Source organism: Euprymna scolopes, chromosome 22 (genome assembly GCF_053919585.1).
Source record: "Euprymna scolopes isolate OS-2025 chromosome 22, ASM5391958v1, whole genome shotgun sequence".
In the NCBI taxonomy this organism is placed as follows: domain Eukaryota; kingdom Metazoa; phylum Mollusca; class Cephalopoda; order Sepiida; family Sepiolidae; genus Euprymna; species Euprymna scolopes.
In genome coordinates, this window is record NC_136503.1 from 108,906,602 (window position 1) to 108,924,029 (window position 17,428).

At 35.1% G+C, this 17,428-nt stretch overlaps 1 protein-coding gene across 1 annotated transcript in view; it reads left to right on the forward strand.

Annotated features, from left to right (window-relative positions):
• The window catches only part of LOC145243624 (neural-cadherin-like), a 273,070-nt gene that overhangs the window by 184,526 nt on the left and 71,116 nt on the right, over positions 1–17,428 (forward strand). Inside the window, exons 14-19 of the mRNA XM_080106647.1 lie at positions 1,250–1,362; positions 3,372–3,551; positions 5,952–6,261; positions 9,197–9,675; positions 10,886–11,124; positions 16,683–16,843. Coding sequence (XP_079962773.1) covers positions 1,250–1,362; positions 3,372–3,551; positions 5,952–6,261; positions 9,197–9,675; positions 10,886–11,124; positions 16,683–16,843 — 1,482 coding nt within the window. The remainder of the gene's footprint in view (positions 1–1,249; positions 1,363–3,371; positions 3,552–5,951; positions 6,262–9,196; positions 9,676–10,885; positions 11,125–16,682; positions 16,844–17,428) is intronic.

The following is a 17,428-nucleotide window of genomic DNA, read 5'->3' on the forward strand; positions in this document are numbered from 1 at the left end:
ATCGAACTGGGGAACCGTTTGTTAGGAGTCTCGAACCCAACCCTTTATTATTACGGGGGTACCGTGTTCAGACTCCAGTTAGGCTCTGGGACATAGTTGCTGATTCTCTGTTTTGAATGTTACTTTTCACTGCCTTTGTTCAGGATTGAACTCAGCACCTTTGGGTAACTGTAAACTTGGATACATCTAGGGGGCGGCATGTTTCACCCTTGTAAACCTTTCTGCAACTGCATGGGATGGAGTATATGCAGGTTTTGGTCATGTTCTCCTCCATGCAGGGCTTCACTCGTACCAGGTGTCGTCTGAGTGTTGACTCTCTCTTGAATACCGTCCTGATGTTGTAGGGGGCACATATTCTCTGAATCTTTTCGGAGAGGCCTTGTATGTATGGTAGGCAGACCGTTGGAGGTTTTTGGGTTTCGTTCTCCTCTCTTATACTATTAACACGTCTGGTGGATAGTATGCTATCGGGGTAGTTGTTACGACGGAGGGTATTCTTCAACCTGACCATTTCTTAGTGGTATGTAATGGTATCGCTACTTATTGTCTCTGCTCGATGTTGTAAGCAGCGTGTGATTCCATGTTTGATACTGTATGGGTGATGGGAGTTGAAGTTAAGATATTGTCCGGTGAAGGTAGGCTTGCAATATACGGATGTCTTAAACCCATGCTCTGTGCGTGATATGAGTATATCGAGGAAGGCCAGTTAGTTAACCTAACCCTAATTTTTAAGTTCGATGCAAAACTGCTGAAACGTTGTGACTATAAAAACCAAGATGAGGAAGTCAGTCCGACAATCTCAATCAATGAAAACACCTCATCTCAAAAATACAGACAATTACTAAGATGTCAATGTTGTTGGCTGATGATTTGGGCCCCAAGAAGAATCAACGTGTTGAACCCTTGTGCTTGCATTTCCGTCTGAAGAACTAATTATTCATAACTGTCATCGACAGTAAAAATATATTGCCATATTTTCATATGTTAAATGCCTTGTTCTTTTTAACACAACTGAAATACATTTGTGAACGCATATATCTGCAAATAAACATAAAAGAAGACCTGTCATGGTCAAATGTGAACTAAAATATATTTTTGAAAAATGCGATTTTGCATTGAGTCAACTACTTTATCTGTCAATGTGGAAGGTAATTAACCATTTATGGTGATAAAAGAATCCTCCATCCCCCTCAGTATTACATATGTCTCCATGGTCAGAGTAAAAATTTATTTTTTATTTATTTTTCAGATTTGGTTTATTCTATCCGTGGAAAGAACGTCGGTATATTTTCTGTTGATTCGGCGGATGGCGTTATTAGAGTTCTCAATGAAAAAATCCTAGATTTTGAGAACACGCCAAATGTAAGTATTATTCTCAGGTTTGCAATTATTACTAGAGTGGCTTTTGGCCTTAATGAGGCTTAGTGTGACATAGCCAGTTAGAGAAAAAAATGTGCCCGTGCAAGATCTTTTCTGGGCCCCTTTCCAACACAGGTCATATCGAAATAATTCAGTTATTGAGGCTGCTGTTGAATAAGGTGTTTATTGTTTGTATAGTCCAGCGCTTCTACATTATTAGGACAAAATTTTGTAGCTGATAATGGAGTTTTCAAATTTCAAAAAAAAAAAAAAAAAAAAAACGTTTTCTACTGATTTTTTTTTTTTTTGTCAATTCTAATAAATTACGATCGTAGCTTCCAAATTATGGAGTCGAAATTACCTGAATATTACTAAATTATTTAAAAAAAAAAAAAAAACTTCAATCGTGTTAGCAAGTAAAAGATAGTGGCCATCTTGTTTAAATTGAAATGGAAAATTTTACCTTCCTTTTGAACTCTCCTGTGTCTTACGGTCATTTTCATCAAATTCTATTTTTTTTCTGTAATAATTTTCTTCCTTGTCGATTTTCATAATTTTTGGATATAATCATCTTAAAAGTATGAGGAATATGTAGATACCATGGTTTTCATGTGAAATTCAGTTTTAGGATTTCCAAAATTTCGTCATAATAGTGTAGAAGTGCCTATAGTTCTGAAGTTTTGGAGATTTGCTTCTGGAATGCATTCACAGTATCATTACCACATAAATTGTGTGGCAGACACAAGCAGAGAGTATAGCTGTAGGGTACGGTTCTTTTATTTTTAATTGTACACCATTGTAGTAATTGTCTGTATTTTTGAGATGAGGTGTTTTCATTGATTGAGATTGTCGGACTGACTTCCTCATCTTGGTTGTTATCGTCACAACGTTTCGGCCGTTTTACCCTCCGGCCTTCATCAGGTGTCTTGTATCGAACTGGGGAACCGTTTGTTAGGAATTATAACAGAGCCTAGCTGGAGTCCAAACACGGTACCCCCGTAATAATAATAAAGGGTTGGGTTCGACACTCCTAACAAACGGTTCCCCCAGTTCGAGACAAAACACCTGATGAAGGCCAGAGGGTAAAACGGCCGAAACGTTGTGACTATAACAACCAAGATGAGGAAGTCAGTCCGACAATCTCAATCAATGTACACCATTGTATTGGCCTGACATTTTTGCTGTATTATGACCTTGTGCCTTACAATTAGTGGAATAGCATTACTTTTTAATGTTTCGGTAATCATTTTAACAATTTTAGATCCTGTTTTGTCCGTAGATTTTTTAAATTTCAAAAATCATTCCATAGTTTCTTTGCTTTCATGCAGAATGGTGGGAGTCCCATGGGTTAAATAATCACATAAAGAAACTAACTACTGTGCCTAGTATCTCATGTGTAGTGTCCATCATATATACAACATAATGACGTTGACACAAAGGTTCCCTTTGGATCAGCAAAGTTAAGCAACGTTGAACCTGGTCAGTACAAAATGGGTGACCATTTTGGACTTTCAGGTGCTGTACGTGCTCTCTGCTTATCTCGGCATTTTTTCCAGTCGTCCTGTACTTTTCCTTGCCACCGGACTCAAGTAGTGCTGATTCAGGAGAGGTGTGATTGGAGATTGTGCAACCCTTGCCTCACAATTACATGTGCAACTGCCTCTACAGGGGGTATCCTTTGTCTTTCGAGACTGAACGGAGGCGTCAGGGTCCATTGTTGTGCCACTTGGAATTCCCTTTTCAGCTTTAAAGCAACATTAAAAAATTCATGCATAATCAAAACTCTATAGAAAAGAGGTTAGTGTAGTATCTGTTCTATTGTTATAATACTATCCTCCCAGGTATTACCTTCTTCTTTGAAGGGGGAGGGGCAGTTAAGTATGTTTGTCATAATTTTTTTTTTTTTTTCTAGCATGTATAATCTTTATGATTTGATGCAGTGAACATTTTCTGTAATCAGAAAAACTTTTCTTTTGTGAAATCACTTTCGATGATTTTTTTTTTATTTTCAGCGTTACAATTTCACCTACTTTGTGTCGGACCACATTAATGAAGTGAGCGTTCCAATTGAAGCTGTGATCACGGACATGAATGACAATAAGCCGGTCTTTAACCAATCAGTTTACACAGTTACGAATGTCACCGAAGAAGATGATACAATCACGCCAGAAAATAAAAGGTTCTTAATACAGGTGAGAACACTGGCTTCATAAGCCATTAAAATCTTTATTCAGCGGCCTTCAAGGTGTCATGTAGGTGCTTTTGCTTTTGTACTGTGCATGTGCTGCGTTTTGCCGTTTGTTGCATTGTGCATGTGTGAATCTATGGACGCCTTCGTTAAAAATAAAATGGAAACAAGTTTCTCGGCAGAAAAATGTACAAATCATTCACCAAGATACACAAAGGAAGCTGAAATAGTATCTCTGCTATTATATAAAAGGAACTTTGTCTGTGTGGGAGTTCTCTATGGACTCTAAAACAGCTGTACTGATTTTTATGAAATTACACACAAATGTACTTTATGTGCCTGGCAATGTTTTTTGATAACTTTTGTATCAGAATGTCTTCGATAAATATCGATAATTGAAATAATACGTTGAAAGAAGAAACGGACGATTTTGACCCAACTTGGCACCCTACACAGCCTAACATCACAAGTCCATTCGGTAATTTTTATTACCACACAAGCAGAAAGGCCCAATATTAAGTCAACAGTAGGTCCTTTGATATGATGGGCACGTTCAAAATGAGCGTTTCTGTTTAGAGCACAACTGAAACCTGATACTCGGCTTTTGCACTTTAAGTTTTTATTCTGGCAGCTGCACAAGTAGAAGTAAACCATTGAGGAGAGTGGGGGTTGCTATAAAATTTCTGCGTGCTTCAATTGCCGTTTTGAATCCTTCATTGGTCTCATTTGCGCACTCGTCTGTGGGAAGAGAAAAGATATTTCCCCATGGGGCATCTCTGATGAGATCTCTGATGGCTTCCCAGTCTGCATTCTTGTTTTGAGCAATGGCTCTTCAATTTTGGGTTGAGAATTAAAACCAATTTCTACCATTCTCGACTTAACGTTGGAACAGCTACATTGAGAGAATTACCAGGGCCGCTGCAAGGAAAGTGGGCTCCCTCTACCAAGCTAGAAAGCTACTTATGCCTGAAAGTATCCTGTAACTCAGTATATGGAGTACTATTGTCACATTTGGGCTGGTGCACCTGCTACTAGTTTTTCACTCCTGGACAGGTTTCAAAGGAGTTGCTAACGTGATGTGTCCTGAACTGTCATCCAAGCTTCAACCTCTGTCCCATCGACGAAATGTTGCATCCCTCTGCCTGTTCTGCAAGTATTTTAATGGTGGATGCTCTGAACTACAAGCTCTTGTACTCAATCAGCACAAATACTCCCAGACAATCAGCAAAGTCCCACCCCTACACAGTAGAGATCCTTAGATGTAAGAAAACCTACTTTAATAGTTTCTCTCCCAGAACTGTTAGACTCTGGAACTCCCTTTCGAGTTCCTGTTTTCCCAACTGGACTGACATGCAGAAGTTCAAATGTAATGTAAACAGACATCTTGCTGCTCGACTCCCTACATAGTATCCCTGCAAGTTATGTCCCTGATAGTAGCCCCCTACATCAAAGTGGCACTGTGCCTTGTTTTGGGGTGAAAATGGAATAAAAAAAATAAAAAAATTTATATAAAAAAAAAATTAATAATAATTGTTATTTGGTGTGTCGCGCTTACATTTTTTTTTTTTTTTTCATCTGAGTGACTGCCATTTAATTCTGATGACTTTCATTTCTTGTAATAAATAATTTTACCAAGAATTCATAAGTTTTGATTTCTGTTTCAATTATAGCTGAAGTTATAAGCCATTTGTTTGTAAACTAAATTCACTTATTTTGGCTCTGTCTAAACATTGAGCACTCTTTTGGGTGACACACTTATATATTTTGTTTTAAACAAACAAATAATTACTACCAATACAATATATATATATATATATATATATATATATAACACGCACACACTTTTTTTTTTCCCCATGAAATCTGCATCAATTAAAATATATTTAAGCATATTTTATGACTGCACTACGCGGGGTGTCCCTGCTAACTTAAATAAATACTTTCGCAGTATTAACAAGAGCTCCAATAATATCAGGGTATCTTCATTTATGCTGAACATCGACAGAATACCAACATCAATATATTACATATGAAAGAGTCCGCTAGTTTTATTTAATGCAATATGCTTAAAAGAAAAAAAAGATGCTGCATATATCTATATATGTTTCATCAAATACTTCTGCATGCAAAATCCGATCCAGCATTTTGCGAATTCCTACCCTCTGATGAGAAGGAAAGTATTTCTTCGAAACTCCGCGGATTAAAAACTATCCATTTATCTAGTGTTTCCTTTTCAGATTAAATATGTTTTTAACTCATTTTAAAGTGTTTTTTAATATATTTTATTAACTGTTTGCTCATGTGTGTGTGTGTGTGTGTGTGTGTGTGTGTGTGTGTGTTTAACATAATTTTACCAATACAAACAAGCATCATATTTATTTTTAACATCTGTTTTTTCATTTAGGTGTGGGCCACAGATCCAGACACGACTCGTAACAATAATATCACGTATGAATTGGAAAGCAATTTAGGAGGCAAATATTTTGAAATTGACAAACTTACTGGGAAAATTTACCTTCTGCACAAACTGGATCGAGATTTCATGTCTGGCGGGCGAGAGGTTTATTCATTTATTGTGCTTGCAAAAGATGAAGTAGGTCCTGACTCCCTTACGGGTGTCGCTCGAGTAAATGTCTGGCCAAAAGATATCAATGATAATCCTCCGCAGTTTGAGGGCAGTTCCATAGGCTATGTCCCAGAAAATTCCGCAATCAGTAAGTATTGTATTTAACAGGAATGTGAGATTTTTGCTTCTTCACTGAATTTCACCTTTTTTTTTCTTTTAAATTCCCTTTTTAAAATTTTTTTAAAAATTAATTTTTTAGTCATTTTAATTTCCTTATGCGTTTTTATATTTTTTAATTTTAGTTTTAATTTTTTAATTAAATAAAACAATTAATTTAAATAAAACAGTTTAGAATTTTCTTTTTAAATCAAAAATAAATGTTTTAGTTATTTGTTTAAATTATTTTTTAATTAGTTTTTTTATTAGTCTTGTTTTATTTTTTAATTACTAATTTTTTTAATTGATTAATTTCTTTTTAATTGATTAATTTCTTAATTGATTAATTAATTGATTAATTTTTTAATTACTAATTTTTTTAATTGATTAATTTATTTTTAATTGATTAATTTTTTTAACTAATTACAATTTTTTTTAATTGATTAATTTCTTTTTAATTGATTAATTTTTTTAATTGATTAATTTCTTTTTAATTGATTAATTTTTTAAATTAATTACTATTTTTTTTTAATTGATAAATTTTTTTAATTAATTACTAATTTTTTTTAATTGATTAATTTTGGGTTCTTTTTAATTTTGTTTAGTTGTATTTCATTTCTTGCTTAAATTTTCTTCGGATTTTTCCTTTTTCCATGCTGTCTAAAAAATACTGCACCGCCCCCCCCCCCGACAAAAGGAGGAGTGAACCTGCAAATTCATCCTTGTCCGTTCGTCTGTCCGCATTATTCTCAGTAACTACGCCTTGGTATTTTTTGAAATTTTGCACAAACATTAATGAAACAAGTAAAAAAAAGTAGCAGAACGGATTTTCTGGGAAAACTCCGGTTCCCCCCCCCCCTCCCCTTAGGGATGTCTTTAGAGTTAAAATGGCTAAAATTGAGACTTTTGTGCTTATTAAAAAAAAAAAAAAATGGTGCCTTGGATTTTTATAAAACTTTCTAAAAAGTTGTAACTAACTGATTTCTATATAATTTTGTTATTTTGTTAGTCTATACTTTGATAACTCTTGGGTGTGCCCCAGGGGCTCTTTTATGGCTAATAACACTCCATTTTTTTTTTTTTTTTTTTTTTTTTTTTTGACTATTTTACCATATTTGTCTAAAATTTTCTGTGTATATCTATTCAGCAGTTTTGCATGGTGATGAACTCAAATTTAAATATGGGGACTTTTAGGGCTAAATGAGTGCGTGGGGGTCAAATGATGAACTTAGTCATTTCGTTTTTTGCATGATGCAGAACTCAAATTTACATATGTGAAGGCCTAAAACTGCACCGTTTGTTACTTTTCACCAGGATTTGACGTCCCCTAGGGACTTTTGGGGTTAGGGTTAAATGGTGGGTGTGTGTGGTGGTGGGGGGGGGGGGTAAATGCTGAACTTAGTCATTTTTTTTTTTTTTTTTTTTGCATGATGCAGAACTCAAATTTACATATGTTAAGGCCTAAAACTGCACCGGTTGTTTATTTTCACCAGGATTTTACGTCCCCTGGGGACTTTTGGGGCTGAATAAGGGGGGGGGGGGGTGCTGAGCTTTGTAATTTTTTTTTATGCCTCGTTCACTGTGCACTCACGGGGGACCATGCATGCTTCACTTGTTTTTATTTTTGTTCTACAAAGCCATGAATAAAAACATTTCCAACAAAATAAACAAAGTACCATTAATAAAACAACGAAAAATAAAATAAATATTTGAAGATATGATGATCCTTCAGTAAGTTCCAGACATTTAAAATTGTCATAGACTCTCGAAAATTCATGTTATTGCTATATATCTTGCTAGCCTGGTTGCCCGGCGTTGCCCGGGTGTTTGCAGGTGTGTGTTGAACATAAAAAAGAAAATTGGTAGTAAGCAGGCAGGCATGAACCCGTACCGCGAAGGAGGAAAAGAAAGTAAAAAAAAAAGTGACGTCTTTGCCATTGTGTCCACCACCAAACCGGAAGTGGTAAAAGTTTAAATTAAAGCTACTCAATCGAAAAGAGAGGATGACTTTCGAAAATATTGGTGAAAAAAAGCGACCCCCTTCTTGTAGAAAAGTGGCCACTTATGAGTGAAGGAAGTAATGTTTTTGGCCAATTTTTTATATTTGTTGTCCGAAGGGTCGAACTTCAAAACCATATTGATCTTGTGAAAATCTGGTGCCTTTGTCGAAAGTTTTAGGCAAACGTACATACATTTTAAACAAACAGGTGAGATTTATATTGTAGATGAGATGACTGACCAATTTTTATGATTCCAGGTTCAAATGAACAGCTGCAGCAAGAATTGGAAGACACCTTACTAAAGCCTTAATTCTTTATTTGGCGAATCAACTCTGGTGTTCTGACTTCCTTACTCCTCCCACACCTCTCATCATCCCTCACAGACTTTCTTGAATCTCTTATGCCACTCAAAAACTGATGCCTGATTCATGCAAGATGGTCCAAAAAGCCATCTTAAGCATTCTATACATTTGTGACATTTTTTTCCAAGTAAGACACTTTATCAAATCTCCATTACGAACGATTACTACGATATCATCCCATTGACTACTGTACCCGCAATAACCCTTATCCCCGAGTGACTCCCATGTAAAAAAAAAAAAAAAAGTTTAAAACGGGATTTTATTGCATATCGTTCTTCTAAAGTATCCTCACATCCAGATTGCATTTGTGAAATTCACCAGCTGTGACAATCAGGCTGTAGTAGGGTGTATTCCAATTCCTGCTGTAGCTGTTCATTTGAACCTGAAATTAGAGGATGACTGACCAATTTTTACGAGGTATATAGCAATAATGTGCTGAATTTTCAAGAGTCAATGGCAATTTTAAATGCATGCGCTAAAGTCTGGAAACTTATTGAATACACCTCGTATTACATAAATAAAGCTGTGTCAATCTGCTTTTTATAATGTACGACTTTATTTGCAGATACTCCTGTGATGCAGGTCATTGCACATGATATGGATGAGGGCGATAATGGCAAGGTGCAGTTTGAGATCACGAAGCACTCCCTAGATGGCAAAGGTCGTGCATATTTTTCAATCAATCCAACGTCTGGTGAAATCACTGTGGCTCAACCAGGGTTGGACTATGAAACCTTCCCTGAGCACAAAATAGACGTCAAAGCTACCGATATGGGTAAAGAGAGGCTATCTAGTACTCGAACGTATCAGATATTCGTTACGGATGTGAATGACAACCGCCCGGTTTGCAAACGGAAATATGACAGTGTACAGGTCGTCGAGAATTATGCAAAACGAATTGGGTTCCACATGATTTTGGCGGATGACAAGGATACGGGCGTGAATGCCCGTCTTACGTACTCGCTTGTCTCCGATGGAAGTTCGCAATTTTTTGGAGTGGATACGGTCAACAACTATCAGCAGGGTCAGGTGGTTATTATAAAGGTAAGTGATATTGTCTTTATCGAATAAAGTTGGTTTCTATCTCAATTGTTTTTTGTTTTTTTTCTTTTACCTTTAGTTTTCTTTTTCTTCTTGGGTTTTTTTTGGGGGGGGTTCTTCTTGGGGCTTTTTTTTCTTCTTGAGGCTTTTTTTTATCTTCTTGGGGTTTTTTTTTCGTTTTTTTTTTTTCGTTTTTTTTTCGTCTTTTTCAGGGTTTTTTTCGTTTTGTTTTTTTTTCTTCGTTTCTTTTTTTTCATTTTTTCGTTTTTTTTTTCGTTTTTTTTCTTCATTTTTTTTTTCTTCGTTTTTTTTTTCTCTGTTTTTTCTTCCTTCGTTTTTTCTTCCTTCGTTTTTTCTTCCTTCGTTTTTTTTTCCTTCGTTTTTTTTTCCTTCGTTTTTTTTTTCCTTCGTTTTTTTTTCCTTCGTTTTTTTTTCCTTCGTTTTTTTTTCCTTCGTTTTTTTTTCCTTCGTTTTTTTTTCCTTCGTTTTTTTTTTCCTTCGTTTTTTTTTTCCTTCGTTTTTTTTTTCCTTCGTTTTTTTTTTTTCTTCATTTTTTTTTTCTTCGTTTTTTTTTTCTCTGTTTTTTCTTCCTTCGTTTTTTCTTCCTTCGTTTTTTTTCCTTCGTTTTTTTTTCCTTCGTTTTTTTTCCTTCGTTTTTTTTTCCTTCGTTTTTTTTTCCTTCGTTTTTTTTTTCCTTCGTTTTTTTTTCCTTCGTTTTTTTTTCCTTCGTTTTTTTTTCCTTCGTTTTTTTTTCCTTCGTTTTTTTTTTCCTTCGTTTTTTTTTTCCTTCGTTTTTTTTTTTCTTCATTTTTTTTTTTTCTTTTTTTTTCTTCGTTTTTTTTTTCTTCGTTTTTTTTTTCCTTCGTTTTTTTTTTCCTTCGTTTTTTTTTCCTTCGTTTTTTTTTTCCTTCGTTTTTTTTTTCCTTCGTTTTTTTTTCCTTCGTTTTTTTTTTCCTTCGTTTTTTTTTCCTTCGGTTTTTTTTCCTTCGTTTTTTTTTTTTTTTTTTTTTTTGTTAGGGATGTTTTTGTAGGTCTTTTAGTTTTTTTTGTTTTTCCTCTTTGTTTTTTATTCCGCTTTGTTTCCCCCCCTCCCCCGCTCTTTTCTCTTTTTCTGTTTTTCTCCCCCTCCCATGTTTTCTGTTATTTTTTTTCACTTTGGTTTTAGGGTTCTTTAATGCTTAATTACATCTGATATATTTTTTTTTTTTTCTAGGATCTTGATTATGAGGATCCCGCACAGAGACAGTTTAATCTGACCATCCGAGTAGAAGATCCGAACCCAGATAATTTTGATATTTGCTACCTGAATGTGACGGTCCTAGATGTGAATGACAACACGCCACATTTTGAACCGCAGTTTCATACTGTATCGATACAGGAGAATGAAACGCGAATACAGATTTACAAGTTTAATGTTACGGATGCGGACTCTGGCAAAAATGGTGACATTAAGTGAGTTTTCAATTTATTTTCAATTTTGCTTTTTTTATCGGGGTGGGATTTTTTACAGGGACCCTCTAAGTAGGGAGTTCAGCAGTGAAATGTCTGTTCACTTTATTCTGCATACATACCCAAGACTTTGTTGCGAGTGAAATGGTTGCATTTGCAAGTGATTTTTCCCAAATCTCGGTACCCCTTATGTCAAATGTTGAGTCTGTAGACTGAAAATTGACAGAGCAATTTGGTAGGGAAATGTACATACAATTTTTATTTTATATGTATACTAGCAGTTCAGCCCGGCTTTGCTCGGGCCCTATGCACTGTTCATAACTTGCCCTACGTGTGAATACACTTTATGTAAGATTTCAAATGTTTAGACCAAAAATGAGTAATTTCGTAGCGACTGCAGAGATAAATTTTTTGTAACTTGGACCCCAATTTTGACCCCTAAACATTTATTATTTTGGTCTCAAATCAGAACCGTTTTACCCATGTCCACGTTATCTACATCTAAAATTTCAAGTGTTTAGATCCAAAATTGAAGAAATTTGGTACAATCTGCAAATGTTTACTCTTTTAACTTTGACCTTTTGGCAGCCAAATTTTCGCCCCAAAACTGATTAAAATGTTTGACGCATGTTTGAATACCTGTTATGTATTTTTAATGTTTGACAAAGACCGCAAAGGTCAATCTTTTTTAATTTTGACTCCAATTTTAACCCCATAACATTGTTTTCGGCTCAAATCAAATTAAAGTTTGGCCCATGTCCAAGTAACCTACATTTTAAATTTCAAGTGTTTAGACCCAAAATTGGGGGAGGAGTTTGGTAGAGTTTTCAAAGGTCAAATTGTTGAATTTTGATCCCTTGACAGCCAAATTTCTGTCCAAAAACCGATTAAAAAGATTTTCCCAAATCTCAATATCTCTTATGTCAAATCTCGAGTCTGTAGACCGAAAATTGACAGTAGTTTGGTAGGGAAATACACACACACACACACACACATTTTCACTTTTATAGATATATAGATAGACCCCCCCCCCCAGCTTTTAATACCCTGCTATCCAACATATACACTTTTTGGGACTGTGACTATATAACAATACATATATACATCAATAAACATTCATAGTACCTAATCATAGATTCCATGAACAAAGTTTCTTAGAACTGCACACCTGTGGAACTCTCTTCCTTTTGCCTGCTTTCCAGCTGATTATAATATGGTCGTCTTCAAGTCCAATGTAAACAAGTTCTTGATGAGGCGTTCCCCTTAAGTAATTCAATTTACCAAACTACTAACAATTATGACATTGTCCCATTGACGACTTTATGCTTATTAACCCTTGTCCTCCAGTGGCCATCGGGCCTTGATAAGTGGTTACTCCTTTGTAAAAAAAAAAAAAAAAAAATTTTTTTTTTTTTTTAACCAACAATCTTCCAAACCTCATTACTGAATGAAAAATGTCTTATTTTATTTTTTTTAATAAAACGAGTAAAGGCAAATTAGTTAAACAAAGGTTTAATAGAACAATATACTTTTTTCTTTTTTTTTTTTTTTTTTTAAACAAAGGTTCTTCAAAAATAACATCTCTTGCTTCAAGTAAACACACTTATTTAAAAAAAAAAAAAAAAATCGTTGATGTACATACATATTCCAAAATTCACATCAACTGATCAAGTATTTTTTATTTTTAATTAAAATAAAATTTAACGATTATTAGTAGTTAATAATAAAATAGCATTGAATGGGATTGTCTGCCTTTGATTCTTAAACACATTCTTAAACACTGAGACTGCTCCTGGTTCTCTCCTCACTTTCTCATAAAATTTGATTTTTAGAATATGCCATCTTTATTCTGTGATAAGTGTGACAGCATGAAGATTTGTCTTCATTTTTGTTTTTTTAAATGGGTGCAATTCTAAATAAGAACCTAAAATTCTTTATAAATTGAAAAAAAATATTTGTTTGAAATTATCAATGAGTGCTTGAATGCTTCCTTTATCAAATTCCATAATTTATGGATTATGGAATTTGATATTCTCACCTGTCACCATATAAGTCTGCCGTTTGCAATTGAAAAAAAGAGCACCCAAAACTTCAGCTCACTGCAGCAGCGTCGTCTGTCAGTACTTTCTGTAGACTCGTTTTCGCATCTCGCTCATCTGCTCCAGTGGCCTGTTTTTATAAAAAACAGTCCTCTAAATTTGCATATGTGCATGAGAGCACACGAGATTCAGCGAGACTGCATTGTTATATAACGCCTCATCTGCCTGTTTAAATGTATGTATGTTTGTATGTCTGCCCAAAACTTTCGACAGAGGAGACTGATTTTCATGATATCAGTATCATTTTGAAGCTCGACCCTTCGGACGACAAATATGAAAAAATTGGCTAAAAACACTAATTCCTTCACTCTCAACTGGGCACTTTTCTACAGGGAGAGGTCGTGTTTTTTGCTGATATTTTCAAAAGTCATCCCCTCTTTTCGATTGTCTAGCCTTAATTTAAACCTACGTCACTTCCAGTTTCGCAGTGAGCACAACAACAAATGTGTCACTTTTTTTCTTTTTTTTTTTTTTTTTTTTTTCTCCATGTTATTTTACTACCACTTTTTATTTTTGCTCAACACACACCTCCAAACACCCAGGCAATGCTGGGCACCCAAACTAGTCTATAAATATAAAAGCAAAAATGTTTGTGTGTGCGTTTTCGGGTATGTCCAAGAAAGGTTTCTTTCCGAGAACCGATTGATCGCCTCACAACTTAAAACTTTTATATCATGCCTAAATAATATCTACCAGTTAACCGCCGAGGTTGCCTGTCTATTTAATTTGCCCGACTTTGAAAAGATAAATAGTCAACAATTTTCGATCGCTGCATGTGCATTAAGCTTTTTCGTATAATAATAAAAGCAAAATGAAGCTTAAGACATCGTTCTCGGTGCGATCGCCAGGAACGTCCAAAAGCAATCAGCTTTGATCAATGTGGAGTTTCTCCTTATATCAGACAATTGCTATTCAATTTGGACAATCCCCTTGTTATGGGGAGCTGGTTCCCCCCCCCCAACATCTTGCGGAAACAAAAAAATAAATAAAAAAAAAAGCATTCCCGCAGTCAAAGTTGACCTCACTGTCATTAAAACGGGTACCTGCCAATTCTAAATACTTAAATAAACTCAAACGTGTTTCCGTTAGTATTTTGTGGTGGTCCAGTAGTTAACATCGCACGTTTTTTTTTCACGCTTTAATTTCCAACTTTGTCTCAAGGGTTCGGGTTCGATCCTTCATACTTATCTACCAAAACGTTTTTTATTTTAACCCCCCCCCCACACACACACAAACACCCGGGTGACAACACCCGGGCAACGCCGGGTACCCCCCCCCCCGCTAGTCCAATATATAAAAGGCAAAATGGGTGCGAGCGTTAGATTCCGAGAGAAGTTTTCTTATACTTCCTAGATCATAATATCTTGCAGCATTCACAAATGGATATTGCCTCTATCTTTTTTTTTTTTAATCGAGTTTTAAAAAAAATTCCCACTGTGCCGACGTCTCTGTTTGTCTTTTTCGTATAAATAAAGCGAAACTATTTGAATGCAACCGCGTGACCTTCGGGTAGTATCTGTTTTGTAATTGGTTCTTGGTCAATGTAGAGGAAAGCCTTCATACTAAGACAATTACTATTTATTTGGATACTTCTAGAGTTCCCCCTTTTTGGGGAGCTGGTTTTCCCCCCACATTAAAAACAACCTTCATGGGGAGGTTTAAAAGCAACACCATTTCCGCAAGTCATCTTTTTGATTGACTACATTAAATTTGAATGCTTTACACTTCTGGTCGCGTCATGGAGTGGCAGTAAGACATCAGATTTTTTTTTACTTTTCCGCATTTACGACATGGGTTCGAGCCTTCCTGCCTACTACCACTTTTTCTTTTTTTTTTTCTTTTTTTTTTTTTTTTTTTTTAAATAAAATCAACGTTTTGAATCCCACCGAAAACATGATGATACAGAACTAAAAAAAAAAAATAAAAATGCTTGTTTGAAGTGTCGCAAATCTGAGGTTAGTAACTAACACTTATTAATAAATGGCATCAATTGTGATGGATGGCTCTCGTCTGGGTGAGGCCCCGTGTTTTGACAAGCTTCTGGGTTTGACCTTTACTCCTGGTCTGAAATGGAACACGTACATCAAGTCTGTTGCCAAGGTCGCTGGAAAGATGGTGGGATCCTTCTACCGCTCCAGAAGATATCCCACTACTGATGCAATTCTCTATCTATATAAAAGCCAAATACGTCCAAGGATGGAATACTGTTGCCATATCTGTGCAGGAGCTGCTAAATACAGGCTATCCTGCGTTGACAGAGTACAAAATAGACTTCGTGGCTTAGTGGGGGATACCCTTTTCTCTACCCTGCAACCTCTCTCCCACAGAAGAGACGTTGCGAGCCTATCCTTGTTTTATCGTTATTTCCATAGCAGGTGCTCGTCTGAACTCCAATCTCTGGTCACCCCTCGCCAATCTTTCACGAAAAACACCCGTCTAGCTGAATCCACTGTGAAAAATTTCCCCCACTCTATATCTGTGCCTAAATCAAAACGCGGATTCCATGAACAAAGCTTCTTTCTTAGAACTGCATGCCTGTGGAACTCTGTTCCGTCTGCCTGCTTCCCAACTGACTACAACTTGGATGTCTTCAAGTCCAACATTCACAAATTCCTAATGAACTGCTCCCTTAAGTAAACACTTCATCAAATCTCCACACTAACGTAATGTACTTGCAATAACCCTTATCCCTGAGTGGCTTCCTGGCCTTGATAAGTGGTGATCACTGTGTAAAAAAAAAACAAACAAAACAAACAGATACAATACTTTGCTTTATTTCTTGTAAGATACAAAAATAGAAGTTAAATGTTTCATATCTTTCTAAATATAACTTTTTTTTCTTGTTTTTTTTTTTTGTTTTGTTTTTTCAATTATTAGGTATGAAATTTAAGACTTAAGAGTTATTTCCCTTGGACCGAAATAGGAGTGATTGCCTTTGGTGAGAGTGATAAGAAGGAATGATCTTTACTTAAGTTGTCAAAATGTCCAACTTGTTAAATAAATCGTTATTACGCTGATACAGATTTGAAAAAACTTGTAAAACTTAATTTTCTCTATGAAAAGAAAAAGAATAATTATCTAGCATAAAAGAAGTTTTTTTTTTTTTGTTTTTTTTTTTTTAATAAGTAGGTAAACATTGGGTAATTGGACAACTTAAATCTGGAACAAAAGAAATTAGGCACGTCGTATCAGTTTGAAAAACTTTGGTTGGCTTTTTTTTTTTTTTGGAAGTATGGAAATATCAAACATTATTTCGCAAAAACGTAAAACAAAAAACTACACTTTTGTCAGTAATTTTACACGATATTTTTAAATGACACTTTTCAAAGTTTGCTATAAATTGTAATGCTTTTATGAGGTGATTGTTTCAAGTTTGGTAATCAATATTTGAAACTAATGATTGTATTTGTCAGTTTACTGAATTGTTATTAGTGATCATTTTTTTATTTTTTTTTTTTACAGCTTTAAAATAGATCGCAAGACAGATCAACATCGTCAATTTCAGGTTCGGGAGAAATCATCTGCGGACAACTCGGTCGTTTTTGCTGAAGTGTGGTTACATAAGCCTTTGGATAGAGAACAAATTCCTCTGTACAAACTCCACGTGCTTGGAATTGATAATGGTATGTTTGGAAATTCTTTGTCTTTTTGAAGTCTGTCAAATATTTTCAAATTCTAGAAGTCAAACCTTTTAGCTTTTATTGGGCTAGTTAGTTGAGAATAACCATTAATCCGTGGTTATTATGCTGAATTTTAGATTCACATTAATTATGTGAATATAATAAAAATGCCTAGGACAGTACAAGTGCTAGACCACCCGGAAAACAAAGCCGATAGACATTAGTCGCATGCTCTCGTGTAATGAATGAATGTGTGAATGTAGGATTGACATGAAATTCTTAAAGATAAACTAAAATGACCGAAAAATGGGCTGAAATGACTTAAATAAATAAAAAGTAAATGACTTAGAATGACTTTAATGAACTTAAGGTTGGATTGAATGACCTTAAGAATGATTTGAATGCTTAAAAAATAACTGGAATCCTTCAAAAACAACTTGAACGATCTGGAGAATGACTTGAATGGCTTTGAGACTGACTGGTTGTAAAGTGGGTGATCATTTTACATTAAATTAATACAGAAAAGTGATCCCCCACTTTATATCACAAAGTTACAAACATAAGTACAGTATTTTTATTCACAAAAAA